At 43.7% G+C, this 22845-nt stretch overlaps 1 protein-coding gene across 1 annotated transcript in view; it reads right to left on the bottom strand.

The window, feature by feature from the left end:
• Nucleotides 1-5717, bottom strand: part of PPEF1 (protein phosphatase with EF-hand domain 1) — a gene marked incomplete at its 3' end in the record, with an annotated part of 102726 nt that extends 97009 nt beyond the window's left edge. Inside the window, exon 1 of the mRNA XM_079727965.1 lies at nt 5660-5717. Coding sequence (XP_079584091.1) covers nt 5660-5708 — 49 coding nt within the window. The 5' untranslated portion in view covers nt 5709-5717. The remainder of the gene's footprint in view (nt 1-5659) is intronic.
• Between the last annotated feature and the right edge of the window lie 17128 nt (nt 5718-22845).

Below are 22845 nucleotides of genomic sequence, written 5' to 3'. Positions count from 1 at the left end.
CGTTCTTCTCAAGTGCGCACAGAACATTCTCCAGGATAGATCACATCTTGGGTCACAAATCAAGCCTCAGTAAATTTAAGAAAATTGAAATCATATCAAGCATCTTTTCTGACCACAACGCTATGAGATTAGAAATCAATTACAGAGAAAACAACGTAAAAAACACAAACACATCGAGGCTAAACAATATGTTACTAAATAACCAAGAGATCACTGAAGAAATCAAAGAGGAAATCAAAAACTACCTAGAGACAAATGACAATGAAAACACGACAATCCAAAACCTATGGGATGCAGGAAAAGCAGGGTTTTTTTTTTTGTTTTCTTTCCTTTTTTTTTTTTTTTTTTTTTTGCAGTACACGGACTGTGCCACCAGGGAAGCCCCAGGAAAAGCAGTTCTATGAGGGAAGTTTATAGTTATACAAGCCTACCTCAAGAAACAAGAAAAATCTCAAATAAACAATCTAACCTTACACCTAAAGGAAGTAGAGAAGGAAGAACAAACAAAACCCGAAGTTAACAGAAGGAAAGAAATCATAAAGATCGGAGCAGAAATAAATGAAATAGAAACAAAGAAAACAATAGCAAAGATCAATAAAACTAAAAGCTGGTTCTTTGAGAAGATGAAATTGATAAACCATTAGCCAGACTCATCAAGAAAAAGAGGGAGGGCTTCCCTGGTGGCGCAGTGGTTGAGAGTCCGCCTGCCGATGCAGGGGACACGGGTTCGTGCCCCGGTCTGGGAAGATCCCATATGACGCGGAGAGGCTGGGCCCGTGAGCCATGGCCGCTGAGCCTGCGCATCCGGAGCCTGTGCTCCGCAACGGGAGAGGCCACAACAGTGAGAGGCCCGTGTACCGCAAAAAAAAAAAAAAAAAAGAAAAAGAGGGAGAGGGCTCAAATCAATAAAATTAGAAATGAAAGAGGAGAAGTTACAACAGACACTGCAGAAATACAAAGCATCCTAAGAGACTACTACAAGCAACTCTATGCCAATAAAATGGACAACCTGGAAGAAATGGACAAATTCTTAGAAAGATATAACCTTCCAAGACTGAACCAGGAAGAAATAGAAAATATGAACAGACCAATCACAAGTAATGAAATTGAAACTGTGATTAAAAATCTTCCAACATGGGCTTCCCTGGTGGCGTAGTGGTTGAGAGTCAGCCTGCTGATGCAGGGGACACGGGTTTGTGCCCTGGTCCAGGAAGATCCCACGTGCCGCGGAGCGGCTGGGCCCGTGAGCCATGGCCGCTGAGCCCGCGCGTCCGGAGCCTGTGCTCCGCAACAGGAGAGGCCACGACAATGAGAGGCCCGCGTACCGCCAAAAAAAAAAAACAAAAAAAGATGTGGTACATATATACGATGGACTATTACTCAGCCATAAAAAGGAATGAATTTGGGTCATTTGTAGAGACGTGGATGCATCTAGAGACTGTCATACAGAGTGAAGTAAATCAGAAAGCGAAAAACAAATATGGTATATTAACGCATATATGTGGAACCTAGAAAATGGTACAGATGAACTGGTTTGCAGAGCAGAAATTGAGATACAGAAGTAGAGGAAAAACGTATGGACACCAAGGGGGGAAAGCGGTGGGGGGTGGGGGGGTAGGATGAATTGGGAGATTGGGATTGACATGGATACACTGGTGTGTATAAAATGGATGACTAATAAGGAAAAAAAAAATGAAGTGCAGTTGAAAGTAGGGTTCCCAAATTAAACAAACTGAATGGGACATCTATTTTAATTGGTACGTAGAACCTTCCAAAAGGCTTCAGGACCCCTGAATAGCTTCATTGAAAAATTCATTGAAAAAGTCTAATGAAAAATTAAAGACACAAGAGGTACCTAAAACAAAAGACTGCAAGACAGACGCAACTTTTACTACTCGCCTCTATTGTCCTTTATTTGAGTACTCATTCTAGTAATCCTCAGTCTAAATTGTCTTTCCTAAAGAGACTACAAGACCATAAATGAAAGTCTGCCAAGTTATAGGCCTTACATATACCCCCATATCTACCCTTGAAGGAGGGCCCCCATATGGACCCCCTCTCAGAGATGATGAGACTCTGAGGGACTTTATGGTAAACTGCTATGTTATTCCCTTAAGCAGCTAAGGGAAACTAAAATTAAATTAATGAAAAACCTTGACATCTGGTAGATACTGGAGCTACACCCTCTACTTTAAACCCCCCTTGGAGCCTGCAAATGGGATCCTGGGAAAACTGGCAGAAGCCAGCTAAGGGTGAGAATTCTTACCAGAGTCAGCTCTCCCAGATCTCTGTCTGTAGTACCCAAAAAGAGAAGAAAATAAAATAGTTTTTGCACCTTCTTTGGGGATGCCTCTTAAGTGCAAGGGGTTGTTCAATACTACCAGAAATATTTACCGCTTGTCCCAACTGAAAACTGACAAGATATTTAAAAGGATTTTTTTTTAAAGTAGCTCTGTGGTCAAAAGTTGGTCAGAAACTGGAAGCTGATATTCAGAGTCTGATAGGAATATTTTTTTTAGGTGTCCTCCACTAAACCAAAATGAAACTATGCACCCAGAAGGAAAGAAAAATCTTCTAAAACCTTTGTGAAAGGGTTTACCAAAATCTTCCAAAGGAAAGCAGCTCTAAGTCCAGAACATAGAAATCTTTTAATTTCCATCTTGGTTAGAAATCTTGTCCCTGATATATATATATATATGAAAAAGCAAATTAAGAATAATGTAGGAGCTTCCCCGGTGGCGCAGTGGTTGACAGTCCGCCTGCCGATGCAGGGGACACGGATTCGTGCCCCGGTCCGGGAAGATCCCATATACCGCGGAGCGGCTGGGCGTGTGAGCCATGGCCGCTGAGCAGGCCATGAGGCCATGCGTGACCGGAGCCTGTGCTCCGCAACGGGAGAGGCCACAGCAGTGAGAGACCCACGTACCACAAAAAAAAAAAGAAGTCAGACACGAAAGACTCCATATTGTCTGATTACATTTATATGAAATGTCCAGAACAGCTCAAATATATAGAGACAGAAAGTAGATTTGTGATTACCTAGGGCTGGGGAGGTATAGGGTAGGAGAGTAACTGCTAATGGTTTTGGGGGCGGGGGATGAAAATGTTCTAAAACTGACTGTGGTGATGGTTGTACGGCTCTATGAATATACCAAAAATTCACTGAAGTTTACACTTTAAACTGGTGAATTGTGTAGTATGTGAATAATAAAGCTGCTATTATTAAAAAGTAATCCAGGAAAACAGTTTGGCATTTCCTCAAAAAGTTAACCACAAAATTACCATATGACCCTGTAATTCCTACTACTAGGTATATACCCAAAAGAATTGAAAACAGGGACTCAAATAAGTACATGTACACTCATGTGCATAGCAACACTATTCATAGTAGCCAAAAAGGTGGAAAAAACCCAGATGTCCATCAAATGAATGAACTAAAAAATGAGATATATTCATACGGTGAAATATTATCCAGCCTTAAAAATGAATGAAGTACTGATACATGCTACAACACGGATGAACCTCAAAAACATTATGCTAAGTAAAAGAAGCCAGACAAAAGGGTCACATTGAGTATGATTCTATTTACATGACATGTCCAGAACAGGTAAATTCATAGAAAAAGAATACAGATGGGTGGTTGCCAGGTGCTGGGGGAAGAGGAAACAGGGAGAAACTGCTTAATAAATAAGGGATTTTACTTTGAAGTGATGGAAGTGTTCAAGAACTAGATAGAAGTGGTGGTTACACAACTTTGTGTAAATGGCACTGAACTGTTCCTTTTAAGATGGTTAATTTTGGGCCTCCCTGGTGGCGCAGTGGTTAAGAACCCATTTGCCAATGCAGGACACAAGGGTTCAAGCCCTGGTCCAGGAAGATCCCACATGCCTTGGAGCAACTAAGCCCATGCACCACAACTACTGAGCCTGTGCTCTAGAGCCCATGAGCCACAACTACTGAGCCCACGTGCCACAACTACTGAAGCTCGTGTGCCTAGAGCACATGCTCTGCAACAAGAGAAGCCACTGCAATAAGAAGACCGTGCACCGCAACGAAGAGTAGCCCCTGCACGCCTCAACTAAAGAAAGACCGTGTAGCTACGAAGACCCAGCACAGCCAAAAATAAATAAATAAAATAAATAAATTTATTTTTAAAAAGATGGTTAATTTTGTGTTACATGAATTTCACCTCAATAAATTATTTAAAAGAAACAGCAATCCAAAAATTGAAGTTAATGTTCCCACTTACATGCAACATTTTAAAAGCTGAAAAGTATTTCAAAAAGAGAGAATTTACGTTTACGTTTTTACTTTTTTTTTTTTTTTTGCGGTATGTGGGCCTCTCACTGTTGTGGCCTCTCCTGTTGCGGAGCACAGGCTCCGGACGCGCAGGCTCAACAGCCATAGCTCACGGGCCCAGCCGCTCTGCGGCATGTGGGATCCTCACGGACCGGGGCATGAACCCGTGTCCCCTGCATCGGCAGGCGGACTCTCAACCACTGCGCCACCAGGGAAGCCCTACGTTTTTTTTTACCTAAGAAATTTGGCTAAATTTTTAAAACTCTGGGTAATCTTAGATATAAAAAGAGAATTACTCTCATAATAAATTACTACCATGGAATTAGTTCAGTTGGAGCTTTTGAAAGATTTATTTCATGACATGCTTACAGGTCTGAAAGTGTTAGTGCATCTCCTGTTGCCCCACTGTCAGAGATTAACTTGCTAACTCACTGACACAAGTCAGCTGGGAGTGAGACCAACATTTGATTACCAAAGGAAAATATTCCACACTAATTAGAATAGAATACTCTGTATCCTAAACTCTGCATCTTAAGCCTGAGTAAACTGCTAAAACCAAGATGTGGAACAAAAATTGGAAAAGTTATCTATAACCTAGATAACAAAGGAATGGAGTTTAAAAGCAAGTTATTCACACAAGCACCCCCGCTTGTTTGTTTCTGGTTTAATTTGCATGTGTAGACTATGTCCCTTAAACACTCAAGTGAGTTTCAACTAGCTTCTAGTATCTATGAGAAAGAACGGCAGTACAAAATAAACAAAGGAAATACTGAAGCCTCTATAATTACATGGGGGTAGTGGGGGGCACATCATCTATTTAGAAACAACACACTTTTCAGGAAGCAGATAATCTAGCATTTCTCAAATTCCACGTAGAATATTCTAAAAACATGAAGCAAATCTCATGAAGTTCTGTACTGAATAGCTATAAAAAATCTGATCGAGTTATAAAATCTAATAAAAATTCAATGATGCTACCAAATGTCACATAGGTATGGATAGAGCTATTCATAAACGTACTGAATAAACATATAAATTTACAGAGAGGCTTTCTTGTTCACTGCCACTGAGTTTTAAATTGAGATTTTATATTGGTACCTTTTCAACTGAAATCAAATCAAACATAAAATATCTCTCAGATAATACTTTATGGCACATCATAAATTCAAAGCTACATCTTCCTAAAGGTAGTTTCCAATGTTATCCCAATATTTAACCTTCAGTTCAAGTGATGATGCCTCGTGCAAAATCACTCTGGGCAGCTTGAGAACTGTGTGTGTAAATGAGAAAGGGGTGGAGGGTGAATCCAGCTCACTCTCCCCTTTTCGTCCAGGAAGACAGGCACACTCCTAGCACTCACCTTTCTCAGATTCCTTGTCTTTCACTGAAGATGAAGTGCCACAGCCCATGTCTTGTAAATCATGAATCAACTTCTCACTCTAAAACAGGGTGAAAAGTGCTTCCCTTTACTCTGCGAGGAGCCCCTCCTGACTGATCCACTTCGGTCACAGATCCTGATGAGGAGGACACACGAGGGAGGGAGGAAAGCGGCCGTTAACAAGGTATCTAAGGGCTGCTCAGCAGGATTCATTTTACGCTTCTTCTCAACTGCTGTTCATCATATGATATGGAAAGTGATCAGACATAGTCTAATCCTGGTTTATTTTCCAAAACACAGAAGCAGCAACAGAGCAGCTATAGATTGCTTTTCTGCAACACATAAATTACATGTTCCCCGTGTCTAGGTCAGATCAATACTCTATAAAATAAAGCATTAAAATGAAAAGAAAAATGGAAATGTAAGATCATACAATTTTCTAATTGAAATATAGGGAATGGGATATGAAGGATCTGACATAATTTAACTGTTTTGCTTTTAAGCTCAAAATAGTTAAATCTATCTGGGCTTTTAAAAACACAAATTGGAGAATGGCTATGAGACGACAACAACATATTTATACAACTATGCCAAAATTCAAATCAAAATGAGTTCTTTGACACTATTTCTCAGAATCAGTCAGGGCACTTATTTAAAGAAAAAAAAAAAAAAAAAAAGGAGGCTTCAAGGCCTCCCCAGAAACTAAAGCATCAGAATCCAGGAAGTTCCCTTTTCAAACAAGCTCTCCAGGCATTTCTGAGGCCCCTCCAAAGTCTGCCCTCGCACTCACCAGGCCTCCCGATGGCTCAGCTGAGACTGTTACATTGGATCTTCCACAATCACCCCATGGGAGTTTTCAACAAAATTCCTTTCTGTAGTAATCCCACCTCATGCCTTTTTAGGGTGATGTTTCCTTTATTTCGTGATGCTCCAAACCAGCCTGTGCTAATCTATTCGCATTTCGTGACAGTAACAAAGTCAAAGAACTGACTTGGGACTCTGCCAGGCATGCCTATTTTTCCGTTAGTACTACACTAAACGCTGCAAGATTGCGACTCAATGAAAGGAAGGGGCAAAACAAAATGAGCAAAATATCTGAATTATGGAAATATTTTTAAAACAACAATAACCTTAATAAACAGATTTTCTGATCAGAGCTAGGCTTGATTCTATTATGTATTGAATTAATTAACCCTCCTAAACTTTGGGTGATTTCCAAATTTGATAGGCATTTCTTACATATCTCTCCTATCTACATCAGGGGTAAAAAATGTTAACAGGGTCAGCTCCAAGGGCAGAAAACCCTTGCGGCATTCCGCTCCAGACCAGTCTCTAGGGTTACTACAGACCCATTACACTCACAGTCTCCTACTCCTTCAGTTAGGTGGTAAGTTTACCCATCGTAAGCATCCACTTACTTATCTATGAGGCGTCCTAGTCAATTTCGCTATTTTAATGAAATTAAGATATATAATTTGACACCTTGACATTCCAGGCTAGCCAGCAGCAGCAGAAGAAAAAGAGGAGGAGGAGGAAGAGAAGAAAGAAGGAAGGAGGAAGAAAGGAAGGAAGGAAGGAAATCAGTTTGCCATTACTTTTAATAACAGAATTATAGACGTTTAAAGGTGGTAGACTGGGGCCTCCCTGGTGGCGCAGTGGTTGAGAGTCCGCCTGCCGATGCAGGGGATACGGGTTCGTGCCCCGGTCTGGGAGGATCCCATATACCGCGGAGCGGCTGGGCCCGTGAGCCATGGCTGCTGAGCCTGTGCATCCGGAGCCTGTGCTCCGCAACGGGAGAGGCCACAACAGTGAGAGGCCCGCGTACCACAAAAAAAAAAAAAAAAAAAAAAAAAAAAAAAAAAAAAAAAAAGGTGGTAGACTTTTAAAATTACCCAGAATTTACACAAAGTGCAAGAAAACCAAGCCCCTTGTCTAAAGTCATAGAGACAAACTGGCTGTCAAACTCTGTTGCATATTAGCATCACCTGGGGAGCTTTTAAAACTCCCAATGCTTGGATGGCACCTCACCAAATTAGTCCCTGTGGATTTAAAACATAGTGATGCCTGGGTCCCGTCCCCAGAGATTCTGATGTAATTGGTATTGAGTGGGGTTTGGGCATGGTGGGGGGGGCGGTGTTAAAAGCTCCCCAGGTGATTCTAATGTGCAGCAAAGTTTGACATTCTCTACTGGAGACAATGTTCTAGGGAACCCATGGTGATGCCTGGTGATCATCACATTTTCCTCTAAATGCTTTGATTCCATCTGTTTGGAAAAGAATTTTTCCAGAGGTCATGTCAGGCTTATAAGGCAGTGGCTTCTGGCAACTACTCTTTGCTTGTTTTTGAAATTGGGGCACTATTTACCCATCACCTCTGTTCTCTCCATTCTCAGACATTTCTCAAAGGTTATCTGCAGTGCCTATGAGAACACGTCTGCTGGGTTCTTCCTCACCCTTTGAAGTAGTTCATTTGGTCCTGGTGAGTTTCTCCAAGTGCCTAGATGCATGCTCTCCTATATGAGTATCACAAAACTTACCAGGGGAGATTATTTTAAAATGCAGACTCCCAGGCTTTACTGCCAACACTTGGATTCAAGCAGTCCAAGGGGGCCTGGGAATGTGCAATTAAAAGTGCACCCTTGGGCTTCCCTGGTGGCGCAGTGGTTGAGAGTCCACCTGCCGATGCAGGGGACACGGGTTCGTGCCCCGGTTTGGGAAGATCCCACATGCCGCGGAGCAGCTGGGCCCATGAGCCATGGCCGCTGAGCCTGTGCGTCCGGAGCCTGTGCTCCGCAACGGGAGAGGCCACAACAGTGAGAGGCCTGTGTACTGCAAAAAAAAAAAAAAAAAAAAGTGCACCCTTCATGGGACTTTGACACAAGCACTCCCCATATCTCAGTTTGAGAAAAACTGCTCTCCATATCTCCCTTGGGCTTTGCTTCCATCTTTATGCTATTTTTTTCTACCCCTTTTTATGAATACGTAAGAGTTAGGCACTGAGTAGGCAACACTGATGCTACGATAGGAAGTGATATATTTCAAACTCAATTTTTTTTTCCCAGAAAAAAAAAGCAATCTCTCTCCAAAGGCATTTGGTTCTCAGCCACTCCTCAGTCAATTCATTACACAACAAACAAAAGTCCATATAAAAGATTCACTAGGAACTAAAAAGCATCAAACTTGAATATATTTCTGCTAGACTGTAAACTCCATGGGTACCTTTGTTTCTAAATACTCTTTGAATCTCTGGCACCTACACAGTGCATTTCACATAGCAGGTGCTTGATAAATGCCAAATGAATGAATGAATGAATGAATGAATAAGGGAATGCATATTTCTAAGCCAGGGTCCTTTAAAAAATTAATGCTAAAAGTAATTATTAGTCCATCATTTCGTGCACAGATACATGCTATTTGATTATACAAAAGCCTTTTATTAAACCAGAAAATGGGTAGTACTTATATATTCATTTTTAAAGAAAAACTTTAAATCATGATAGAAAGAAATGAGCATTGTTCTAGAATTCTTAGATTATTAGAAAAAAATAATTTGCTATTAGAATTTTTACATTATTAAATAATAATAACTTAATTTCCTTAGGTAACAGGTAAAACAAAACAGAAGAGTCAGCTCATTTTTCTTTTTTTAATTTTTTTTTTATTAGTTTCTGCTTTATAACAAAGTGAATCAGTCATACATATACATCTGTTCCCACATCCCTTCCCTCATGCATCTCCCTCCCTCCCTCCCTCCCTCCCTCCCTCCCTCCCACCCACCCACCCTCCCTCCCTCCCTCCCACCCACCCACCCTCCCTCCCTCCCTCCCTCCCTCCCTCCCACCCACCCTCCCTCCCTCCCACCCCCCCACCCACCCCCCCTCCCACCCCCCCTCCCACCCCCCCACCCTCCCTCCCTCCCTCCCTCCCTCCCTCCCACCCACCCTCCCTCCCTCCCTCCCACCCTCCCTCCCTCCCTCCCACCCACCCTCCCTCCCTCCCACCCCCCCACCCACCCTCCCTCCCTCCCACCCCCCCTCCCACCCCCCCACCCTCCCTCCCTCCCTCCCTCCCTCCCACCCACCCTCCCTCCCTCCCACCCCCCCACCCACCCTCCCTCCCTCCCACCCCCCCACCCACCCCCCCACCCACCCTCCCTCCCTCCCACCCCCCCTCCCACCCCCCCACCCTCCCTCCCTCCCTCCCTCCCCCCCACCCTCCCTCCCTCCCCCCCACCCTCCCTCCCTCCCCCCCACCCTCCCTCCCTCCCACCCCCCCACCCACCCTCCCTCCCTCCCACCCCCCCACCCACCCTCCCTCCCTCCCACCCCCCCTCCCACCCCCCCACCCCCCCACCCTCCCTCCATCCCACCCCTCCAGGCAAATAGTTTTTTTTTTTTTTTTTTGCGGTACTCGAGCCTCTCACTGTTGTGGCCTCTCCCATTGTGGAGCACAGGCTCCGGACACGCAGGCTCAGCGGCCATGGCTCACAGGCCTAGCTCCTCCACGGCATGTGGGATCTTCCCGGACCGGGGCACGAACCCGTGTTCCTTGCATTGGCAGGCAGACTCCCAACCACTGCGCCACGAGGGAAGCCCGTCAGCTCATTTTAATTCTCACCAAAACAAGAGCTGGTTAAGGCCAGGTGCCACTTACTGCTCCCATACACTACCCAGCCTAGACTGCAATCACCCACTTAAAGGCTGAGAGGGACGCACGTTTGTAAGCAGTATATGTCCCTTTGAGGACAACCCTGGGTGGTGCAAAGCTGATAAAAATGATTTGGGAATTTTCCATTATTTGGGACAATCTAAGCTTCTTCCACTCCCTGCCTTCCACTCCCTGCCCTCTGTCAGCATCAGATAAACAGTGTGCTAAAGAGGTCTCTGAAGAAATGATTTCCCTAGGGCCGGAAAGAAGTTCTCCAGCTCAAGAGGTGGGTAGTCTCTGCAGCATTCACAAAGACCCAAGGATACCGTAGTCAGTGACATAAACCACTTAAAAGGTGGATGTTGGCAAAAAACAGCTTGAAACTTGCTCAGTGCTGCTGCCCCTACCAATATATACCAAGGGTGGTTTTAAAGCATAAACGTAAAATAGTGACTCATCACTGGCACACTTACAATCTGCAGAAGGAAAGTCTTCCAAGGCTTCTGCTAAAAGGTTTTCACTGTGCGTGGCGGCGGGGTGGGGGGAGGGTAGAGTGGGGGAGAACTGTTTGACGTTGTTCAGTTCTTTTCATCTTAACCACTATTCATTTCCCAAGGTGAAAATACAAGGAAAGAACAAAAGATGGCCCTTGGAGCCAACCCAACCTTGGTCTCCAAGCACCCTCCAAGTGCTAGCCCAGCCTCCCCAAGTTGTGCTTATTCATTCTTGATTTTCTTTCAAAGTGCATCTCTATTGAACGTCCACACCTTGGCTCAGCCACCTTGACCTTGATTCTGCTCCGCCTCTGGCATTCTAGATGTGACTTGCGTGGTTTCCCATGCTAGAAGCTCAGCTTTTCCTACAGATGCTGACTTTTGTGAGAAATTTGTACTCCAGCCTGGCCCCAAGAAACCCAAATCCAGAACCCAGAGTCATTCAACTGGCACCATACCCCAGACCCCAGAGTGGGAGGTGAGTAGGTCTAATTCTTCCCCCTTGGACTGTGAGACACAAGCATGGAGGACAGATGCGTCTTCAGGCTTACCCTGCTGCATTCTCTTTGGCATTCATTGAAACAGAGGTTCTACAGCCTGATGTCTGTAGACTAAAGATAACGAAGGGGCACAGAGGCGGGTAGAGAAGTCCCTGGCAGACCGCTCTAGAGAGGCCCCTTCCACCACTACTCTTCCAGTAGAACACTGTAGCATTTGCTCCTGTGTGGGGTCTTAAATGAATAAAGGGAGTTCTGTAAGATGGAGCTGGTGATTATTCCTTGGTCCATGAAAGGGTAAGAAAAAGGAGGAAACGATACTGACCACCAGAATGTATCTGAGGGTGTGTGTTGTTCTATCAGACAGGATCGTAATCAGGAGGCAGCTAGGCCTAGTGCCAGGTTTTCCAAAGTGTGTTTGTGGAAGAGGAGTTCTATGTGGTTTATGATTCTAGAAATAAGACCCCCCCCCAAAAAAAGTCCCACCATCAAATAAGTTCAGGAGAAGTAGGATTAAACAGGTTCCTTTACTGCAGAACTCCTCAGAGCTTTCTGGATGTTAATATGCATCTCTAATATGAATCTAACTGCCTAATGCTGGCCCAATGGAGACTGGGGTTTAGAAGTCAGACGAACCAGAGTTTAAATTCTTCTCAGCTAGTCATAAATTCCTCTGCACCTCAGTTTTCTCATAAGAAAATAGGGATAATAACACCTACCTTACAGACTTGTATTAAAGGCTAATGAGAAGATCATTGGTGGAAAAAACCGACTGGAACAAAGAGCAATTCTTCTTAGCTGATGAGTTAGGAGGAGCCATGCACGGGTGGTACCCACTGCGGTTGACCTGTTGAAACAAAACGTGTTTGCTCACATCTCTTCCTTCAGAATGCACTGTCCGGGACCTCCCAGAGGTTAAACCCCACAGGTGTCTGTCTATTGGTTCTGGGATAATTATAGACTCACAAAGAAAAGGACTCTTTTCCCCTGAGACCACTAAGATCTGAGAAAATGCTTTACCAGTAATAATAATAACAGCTAAAATCACTACTATTTATTAAGGCACTATTTACCCAGCACAGTGGGTACTTTATATTTCTATTATTCCAGTTAATCTTCACAGCAACTTCCAAGGGGATATCATCACTCCCGTATTAGAGATGCAGAAACTAAGACTAAGAAATTAAATATTGGGCTTCCCTGGTGGCGCAGTGGTTGCGAGTCTGCCTGCCAATGCAGGGGACGTGGGTTCGTGCCCCGGTCTGGGAAGATCCCACATGCCGCGGAGCAGCTGGGCCCATGAGTCATGGCCGCTGAGCCTGCGCGTCCGGAGCCTGTGCTCCGCAACGGGAGAGTCCACAGCAGTGAGAGGCCCACATACCGCAAAAAAAAAAAAAAAAAGAAAGAAATTAAATATCAGACTCCATGGCACAGCCGAACAGTGGCAGGACATTCTGTTTCATGCTTAAAGAACAAAAATGTCTGTCCACCAAAAAGTTAGCTGTGCCTTGGTTTCAGGATCCAATTTGATCAATCTACAGAAACACTAAATCCCTAAAGAGAATTCTTGAACATTGCGAGGAATTCTGTTTCCATTTCTTACAGATGGATGGAAATCCTGTGGTCCTCTGCGTCAACAAGAGGGCAAGGGAGCTAAAGGAAGATTTCTGAACATGAAGTTGTATAGTGGGCAATGACCCATGAAGGGCCTGGAAGAGTTTCTCAAAGTATCCCCTCCCTCATTTTCTAGCTCTCACCCAAGTGACCACAGAGTTTTCCCAAGTATAGACTTCATCTGAAATAGGCTACAACCCTTCAGAATGCAAAGTCACCTGTATACCTTTTTAAGCTGATGACAACTGATTTGTAATCAGCATATTTGAGAAAAATCATTCTGAGAAATTGCAAAGCAATAAAATAAACTTCAAGTAGTACACATTTCCTGTTCCATTGCTACACAATGTATGTTTATAATGTAGACTTCTGCTTGCCCAAAATACCTAAGAACAAACAAACATATTACCTGTTTCTTCTGCGTGGCCGATGCAGAGGTTTATCCTCACCCCAAGTGTTTCAAGAGAAACAAAATCAGAAAAAAACTTCTCTGTGAGGGATGCAGAGATCTGAAAGAAAAGAGGTACAATTCCAGCTCTCTCTGGAGCATCCCCCTACACATACTTACACACACACACACACACACACACACATGCTCCATACATCTCACATTTCTGCAGCTCTCTGCAGGGAGAGCTCTTCTTTAAACAAATCAAAAAAACAAATACAGGGACTTCCCTGGTGGTGCAGTGGTTCAGAGTCTGCCTGCCAATGCAGGGGACACGGGTTCGAGCCCTGGTCCCGGAAGATCCCACATGCCGCGGAGCAACTAAGCCCATGTGCCACAACTACTGAGCCTGCACTCTAGAGCCTGCAAGCCACAACTACTGAGCCCATGTGCCACAACTACTGAAGCCCGCCTGCCACAACTACTGAAGCCTGTGCGCCTAGAGCCCGTGCTCTGCAATAAGAGAAGCCACCGCAATGAGAAGCCCGCAGACTGCAACAAAGAGTAGTCCCTGCTCGCCACAACTAGAGAAAGCCCACGGGCAGCAACGAAGACCCAATGCAGCCAAAAATAAACAAATTAATTAATTAATTAAAAAAAAACAAAAAACAAATACACATGCATACACACAAGAAATAACTCGAACAGACTTTGCCTTTCAGCCTGGAAGGTGAGCCCAGAGCCGCAGATCTAGGAGAGGCTGGGCTGGCCCGTGAGCTGCAGCTGTCTGCCCCAACCCTGCCCTGTTCCCAGTGAAGAGATAAAGGGCTGCACTCAAGTAATGCGCTGTGGTCACATGACTGCTTCCAAGGGGACCAGGCCACTGTTTGCATAAACAATCTGATCAGTACAAAATACAAAATAAATTTTGGTAAATAAGGGTAGAAAAGCACTTAGTAGCTGACTCTTTAGGTCAACTGAGGATAATTTTTAGGAAACATTATAGTAACCTGGGCACGATTAAGAAGAGGAAGTGGGAACACTAAACGTTACTCCTTAGGATTTGAAAAGGCATGGGTTTAAGACAGTAGCCTTTGGGTGCCATACTGCAAATTCATTTCTATGACATTTTTATTCTTCCAGTTATTCAATTAGCTGCTTGTTGAAGAACGTGAAATGGAGTCCCCCTAACACTGAGCTCCTCTGTGGAGTTTATGATTAAACTCTCTATCCCAAACTTTATTCCCTTTCTTGCCCCACACCTGTTCCTCTCAAGTTGAGGAGTACCAAAGAAAAGGGAGGATTGAAACTGAGCAGGACCCTGCAGGGGCCCTCCCAGGTACAAAAGCCCCTCCATGTCCCCTGTTTCTTGTTTGTAGAGAAAGGCTTTAGTCTTCTAGGCTTCTCTGAGTTCCAAAGAGCAGACCGCAAGCAGTTAATGATGAGGACAACAGTCACAGGACTCCTAGCTCCTCCTGAAGGGATACAGATCATCTGATGCATATCTCTGAGTTGTTCTGCAGAAACTAAGACCCCTCACCCAGTGGAGGATGGTGACTCCATGCTGACCACAAGTATGTAGACCCCACACTGGTTGGAATCAGAAGGTTGAGATTCCCGAAACACCACCCTGCTACCTCACCACCGACCAATCAGAGGAAGCTCCACAAGCTGATCATGCATCCTATGACCCTCTCCCCTAACACTGTCTTTAAAAACCCTTGCCTGAAAGCCATCAGGGAGTCCGGGTCTTTTGAGCATAAGCTGCCCGTTCTCCTTGCGTGACGCCCTGCAATAAACCCTTACTTTGCTACAAACACCCGCTGTCAGAGTTTGGCTTTCTGCGCCACAGGCACACGAGCCCTTGCTCGGTAAAAAAATATATCTCTGAGAGGGAGATTCACCTCCCATCATCAGCAAAACGGAAAAGGAAAGTTGACCTGTGATTTTGCTGAGTTTGAGAAGGAAGACGAGGAAGACACGACTGAAAAACTGAAGTGCCAGTGTCAGTACTGGATGTCACCAGCCTCAGTTCTGCTGTCCTTTGAGGCAATCCAGAGGTGAGTGATCTTGTTCCTAGAGTCTCATGCTGACTGCAGCTGCACCAACAGCAATATTCCTCCCAAACTCTTCCTAACTGGTTACACAGCATATGTATTTTTGAGCTTACTGGCCTTAGGCATCGTGAGCTAGGATTTAAAGGTCTCCAGCCATAATCATTTCAAAACCCCACCCAAGCTGGTCTTTAGTCAATTCCTTTCTGCAATTGAGAACCACAGGAGATCCAGTAAAGTGGTTACCTAGCTTACTATTTAATCTAATGGAGTCACTTTAAAAATAACTGGAAAGGCAGTTCTGGGCTTCTGTACTCCTATTAGTATATTAAATATTATCAGAGGGCCTCATTATGAGGTAATACAAACGTACAGGTTTCCATGGCAGGGACTCCAAGACTAGAACCTGATGTGAGGCTGCCATACACACTGTAAATGAGAATATAATTACCCAGGCTCCCCCAAAATAGTGGACAATGTCACTATATGGCTGGGTTTCCAGCCAAATGCCTATTCAATCCACGTGATTAAATGATGGCTATGTCTAGATACAGTTGTTCAAATGTCACCTCCTCTGCGTGAAGCCTTTCCTGAATCGCCAAAGGGGACTTAGTCATTCTGTCTTCTGGCTCTCAAAGCCACGTGTGTGTCCAATTATAGAACTTTCCAAAGCGTGCTGTAATTTGTCCTTTTACATGTGAAATCCTGAAGGAAAAGGATCCATTTCATTCCTCTTGGCATCTCCAGCTCCAAATGCATAAGAGGTACTGAAGGGGAGCAGGTTTTGCCACCCAAAATATGCCACTTTGGCATGAGAATTATTTTGAGCTAAAGGCAATCAAAAACCCAACAGATTCAGGAAAAGTTCTTTACCTCCCCCTCAACTGCCTAAATTTACATTGGAAAGGGGCCCTGTACCAGGAAGAGAACTATTACCAGAGACACCTTTTTACCTAACAAACTTATCTGCATTACAGGGCAACCTCTGTTTTCCAAAGCTCTCCTCTGCCTTCCTGCGAATGGCTTTCCTTTTCTTTGTATCCCCAGACCCCCACCCTTTTCCTTAGCTCAGGACGTTATATAAGCTCCAATTATCTGGCTACCTTTTGAGTCTTCATATCTTTATGGGATCCCCGTATGTACATAATTAATTTGTTTTTCTCCTGTTAATCTGTCTTATATCAATTTAACTATTAGACGAGCCAAAGAACCTAGAAGGGAAGAAGGGAAAATTTTTCTGCCCCTACAGTACTCACTAAATATTTGTTTAATCACGGAAAGAACTCATGATTTAAGTGGTTATTTTAACAGCCAGTCTCTGGACCATGAATTGCATTGGCTGTGACCTTTATGTGATTTGGCTAAAATTTAGAATTTGCTTAAAATGAAGAACTTCATCATACTTTTCCACTGTATGAAGAACACTAAAATGTTACTTTGAGCACCACAAAGAGTCCTATAGCCAGCTTCCAATTGTTAAATGAACCAGCAATGTTGTATGGGAACAAATCACAATAATGATAATAACATTTATTGAGCACTTACCATGTTCTAGTCACTTGTTAATTTTAAAGGTGTTAATCTTATTTAATTCACACACCATCCTATGAGGTATATATATATACCATTATTATCCCTAATTACGCATTAGGAACTATAGCCCAAAGTCAAACAGCAAGCAAGGCAGAGTTGGGATTTGAACTCGGGCACTTTGACTCTAGAACCTCTACTTATGATCGTTACACTATACTGCTTCAGTCAGCACCTTGTGTGTCTGCAAAATGAAGCTTCCAGCCTCTTTGCAGATGCTCTCTGACTTTCCTCCAGCTAGGCAGGGCTATGTTCTCCCAGCCTGAAAAAAGAAAAAATGATGGGCAAAATACCATTAACTCACTCAGTAACAGATTTATACCCCCAACAGGCAAGTTGGGTCAATTTATCTGTCAATGGGCACATCATCGTATGAAAACAGCCAATAGGAAAGGTGAGAGTTCAATTTCCCCCTTGGAAAAGGCCATAGAAATATCAAATCATCCTGAACTAAGATGCACTGGGTCCTTCTACTCAATTCAACACATTTTTATTGAGCTCCCTCTATGTGGCAGGCACTGTGCTGAGAAGCAAGGACATAAATGGTGAACAAAATGGATATGATTAGGTGAGGTAAACACATATGTAAATAAGAAATCAAAATAAAATTACAAATAAAAAGTAACTCCCCTACTGGAATATAAGCTCCAGGAATCTAAAACAGTGCCAGGCGCATAATTGATATTTATTACATGAATAAATGAAAGCAATACAGTATGACAAAGTCTCCAATAGGACAGGTATGAGGCACAGAGAAAGAGCCCTACCCCAGAAAGGGCGATGAAGCAAGGCTTTCTAGAAGAAGTGATGCCCTGAGACCTGATGATTTCACAGCCAGAAGTTAGGAGTTAACCAGAAGAAAAGTGGTGAGGGAGAAAAGAGAGTGTTCTGGTACATACGTACTTAACAAGGATGTGAAATGGGAGAGGTGAAACAAAAATCAGAATGAAGTGAGTCCCTAATTATAATGCTGCAATTAGACTTATAAGCAGATAGAGAAAACTGTCCAACTGCTGTGATTGAAAAATGGTGGCCTCTCCACCTCTGCAGGCTGGACTTACTCTTTCTTGGCTGTCTTGGTGGTCTCTCCTTCCTTTCTCACTTCCCCACTCCCCTACTGGGTTTGCCTTCACCTTCCAAATAAACCTGGTCTCAAATGCTTGTCTCAGGGTCAGCTTCTGAGGGAACCCAAACCAGGATGCTCAGTTAGTCTATGGTAGTAGCAAGCTATAGAAAGAGAGGAACAGAGAAGACTGGTTTCCTCACGAGGAAGAAACTGGGCACTGCAGGCAAACCTCTACTATTTCACAAGCTTCCCGAAGCTGGCCAAAGTTCCAATTTCTACCAAGGAAAAGCCATTCTAATGGGCAGCTCCTATAATTGGTCATGACACACCCCCGGGAATATGCTAGAATCTAGGCAAAGCAGCTGGACTTGGGAATAGACTGAGAAAAGAAATGATGTGTGCAGATCAATTTGGTGCTGAGTACTTAAGGTGTCTACCCACTCATGGCCCCTGATACCTTAATACCTGAGAGCACCAAAGTGGGGAGCTCAGATGGGGCTGGCCTCCCAGCTCTGACAACTCTCAGCTAGCCCTCTGGTGCTGGGGCTGTTAACAAACTCAGGTTCAGCTGCCTGCTTGAAAGCCAATACTCGAGAGACGAGTGTTGGTTGGAAAGGAAAGGCTGCTTTATTCAGGAGGCCGGCAACCTGGGGAGAAGGTGGACTAGTGTCCAAAAACCAACTCTGAAGATTCTGTTCAACCATGAAAGTTTTTAAAGGGAGAATCATTTGGGGAGGGTGGTCAGAGTCTTCCTTATCTTCCAATGTGTTCAGATTTTATTCTGATTGGTTGGTGGTAAGGTAACAGGGCAGAGTTCCTGGGAGCTTTTGCTCAGCCTGAAGTTACCATCCTCCACCTGGGTGGGGGCCTTAGTTCCCTGCAGAAGAACTCAAAGGTATTATTAGTGTACTACTTGAGGAGGAACCACGACCCTGCTGCACTGTTGTTTCTTGACTGCTCCTTCCCTGTTTCTGCATTCCCTCCCTTCCCTGATTAGCAACTGTTTGAATCTGCCCTTTGGAACTCCAGGAAGGTCAAAGAGGCTGAATGAAGCCTATTTCGTACAAACAAGAAACAGGGGACCCAGCTTTCTAGCACCTAGCAGTCTCCAAACTGAGGTACCTGCCCCACAGAAAATACACAGGTATGTTGGACAACAGAAAGCAAAATATTAGAACTCATATTTTCTTATTCTTTCTGAATTTTCTATTTTCATTTATGTTTGGTAATGTAAACAAAATATGAGTTCAATAGTATTAGTTGTAAATAAATAAATGTAACTGTATCAGAGGTCCATTCTGAAAAAGCTTTCACTGCGACAAGTTCATGATCAAAAACATTTGAAGAATCTTATTTAAAGAGCCTGCTTCCTTTTGAAGAGAGGGAAGGAATACTAATACATTTTCATAAAGAGAAAGGATCAATATCCATATCCATATATCAATATCCAAATATCCATATTTCCAGGGATGAGTTCTGGGTACTGAAAAACCACATTAAGTAGGAGAAAAGAGAGGCCATGTTTGGCAAGTCATTAGAAAGTTATTAAAATAAATCAAAGGTGGGTTATAAGTCACTATCAGGTGAAAGAAATTCATAAAGGCCAGGGCTGGGCAGATCTGTCTATTGGGGTCACCTGGTCAGCAGCCACAATGACAGGCTGAAATAGCTGTCCTGTGTTGAAGCTTATGAATTCATCATTGAAAGGCTCCATCTTGGGTACAAAAGTTGAGCTTTCCATGGTTGTGACTTAATAAATACCAGATTAGTAGATCCCAGAATTTAAATTTTGACCACTGATAATCTAACCCTAGCTATGTCCTAGATGGCTTGAGTTTAAAACAAAGCAAAACAAAACAAACAAAAAAACTCCTTATATTAACCTTGAATGTTCATAAATCAAATGAAAAAGCTTCAGAGAGAGTAAGAGGGAATAAGGACACTCTACCCACTCTACCCTGTCTCTCCCATGGAATGAAGCTATAAAACCTGGACAGAGGGCTTCCCTGGTGGCGCAGTGGTTAAGAATCCGCCTGCCAATGCAGGGAACAAGGGTTCGAACCCTAGTCCGGGAATATCCCACATGCCACGGAGCAACTAAGCCGGTGCACCACAACTACTGAGCCTGCGTTCTAGAGCCCTCAAGCCGCAACTACTGAAGCCCGTGTGCCTGCAACAAGAGAAGCCACAGCAATGAGAAGCCCGCACACCGCAACGAAGAGTAGCCCCCGCTCACCGCAACTAGAGAAAGCCCGCGCACAGCAATGAAAACCCAACACAGCCAAAAATAAATAAATTTATTTTTTTAAAAAAACCAAAATCTGGACAGAATCCATGGACCAGCTATTTGAAGACTGGCAAATTCCAAGATGGCTCCTAATGATCCCTGCCTCCTGGTGTTCATGCCTTTGTGTAATCTCCTCCCTTTCAGTATAAGGCTTGACCTAGTGACTGCCTTCTAATCAACAGAATATGGCAAATGTGTTGGCCTGTCACTTCCGTGACTAAGTTATGAAAGACTGTGACTTTCTGTCTTGCTAGCAGACTCTCTCTATTGCCTTCACAACTCGTGTGCTTCTGATGAAGTAAGCTGCCGTGCTGGAGAGGCCCACATGACACAGGACTGAGGGAAGTCTCTGGCCAAAAGCCAGCAAGGAACTGAGGCCCTCAGACAGACCTCAAGGAACTGAATCTTGCCAACAACCACGTGAGCTTGGAAGCAGATCCTTCCCCAATTAAGCCTTAAGATGAGTGCAGCCCAGCCAACACCTTGATTGCAGCAGCTTGTGAGAGATCCTGAAGTAGAGGGCCCATGTAAGCTTTGTCCAGATTCATGACCCACAGAAGCTGTGAGATCACAAATGAGTGTTTTAAGCCTCTAAGTTTTTTGTAATTTGTTATACAGCAATAAATAAGTAACACAAGGACTCTAGAAAGTAAATAGCAGAAGGCATACTGAGGAAGATCACAGTTTGAAGTACCACTACGCTGGCAGTAAGTTGACCATTTTTTCCCCTCCAATTCCCCCAGACTGGATTCAAGGAAGCAGAAATTAAAATCAAAAGCACAGTGAGAGTGCTTACTTCAGCAGCACATATACTAATATTGGGACGATACAGAGAAGATTAGCATGGCCCCTGCGCAAGGATGACACGCAAATTCGTGAAGCGTTCCATATTTTTCAATGTTCATTGCAGCTCTATTTACAATAGCCAGGACATGGAAGCAACCTAAGTGTCCATCAACAGATGAATGGATAAAGAAGATGTGGCACATATATACAATGGAATATTACTCAGCCATAAAAAGAAACGAAAGTGAGTTATTTGTAGTGAGGTGGATGGACCTAGAGTCTGTCATACAGAGTGAAGTATGTCAGAAAGAGAAAAACAAATACTGTATGCTAACACATATATATGGAATCTAGAAGGGAAAAAAAGTGGTTCTGAAGAACCTAGGGGCAGGACAGGAATAAAGATGTAGATGTAGAGAATGGACTTGAGGACACAGGGAGGGGGAAGGGTAAGCTGGGACGAAGTGAGAGAGTGGCATGGACATATATACACTACCAAATGTAGAATAGATAGCTAGTGGGAAGCAGCTGCATAGCACAGGGAGATGAGCTCGGTGCTTGGTGACCACCTAGAGGGGTGGGATAGGGAGGGTGGGAGGGAGACGCAAGAGGGAGGAGATATGGGGATATATGTATATGTATAGCTGATTCACTTTGTTATAAAGCAGAAACTAACACACCATTGTAAAGCAATTATACTCCAAAAAAGATGTTAAAAAAAAAAAAGCACAGTGAGCTAACACTGCACACCTATTAGATTTTTAAAAAATTCTAATAATATCCAGTGCTGGCTAGGATATGGAGCAACTAGAACTCTTATACTTTGCTGGTGGGAATGCAAAATGGTGCAGCCACTCTGAAAAAATAGTTTGGTAGTTTTTCATACAGTTGAACATGCATATGGCACTTGCCATACGACATAGCAATCCTACCCATCCGTGGATATTGACTCCAAAGGAATGAAAGCTTATATTCATACAAAAACCTGTACACAGGTTCATATGGTCAAATACTGAAAACAGCCCAAATGTCCTTCAATGGGTGAATGGATACACAAACTGTGGGACATCCATACAGTGGAATGTTATTTACCAATAAAAAGGAACAAACTACTGATACACACAAGCTGGATGAATCTCAAAGGCATTATGCTGAAAGAAGCCAGGCTTAAAACGTTGAGTACACTTATATGACATTCTCAAAAAGACAAAACTGTAGTAATGGAGAACTGATTAATGGTTGCCAAGGTTTATGGGGTGGGGGCGGATATGACTACAAAGGAATAGCAAGAGGGAGTTTTGGAGGCGATGTTCTGTATCCTGACTGTGGTGGTGGTAACACTAATCTACCCATGTGTTAAAATTCACAGAACTGTACAACAAGTCGGTTTTACTGTACACTTATTTAAAAATACATTTTTTAAAAAACTTCAGAGCTGGCTCTGGCTTAGCACCTTTGGGTCTGTAGATATTAAAGTCCCCACGGGCTGACTCTGACTGCCGAGGGCCTTCTTAAAGCACAGCCAGAAGCAGTGTCTGCTGCTGTAAACTACGAGCACTAAGGAAAACACTTGCCTTTCCCTCTGACCTCACTTTTAGCTCTCTATACATGGGCAAAACTCAAAAAGCAGAGATCCCAGTGAGAAAACACATCCCATCCATCCTTTACTTAGCAGATACTTACTGAGCAAGTTCTAGCTACGAGGCAGGGATACAACAATGAATACATTCTGATTCATTTCCCTAC

The sequence above is a fragment of the Hyperoodon ampullatus genome, assembly GCF_949752795.1.
Source record: "Hyperoodon ampullatus genome assembly, chromosome: X".
Lineage (NCBI taxonomy): Eukaryota > Metazoa > Chordata > Mammalia > Artiodactyla > Ziphiidae > Hyperoodon > Hyperoodon ampullatus.
This window is presented reverse-complemented; position numbering and strand designations above follow the sequence as displayed.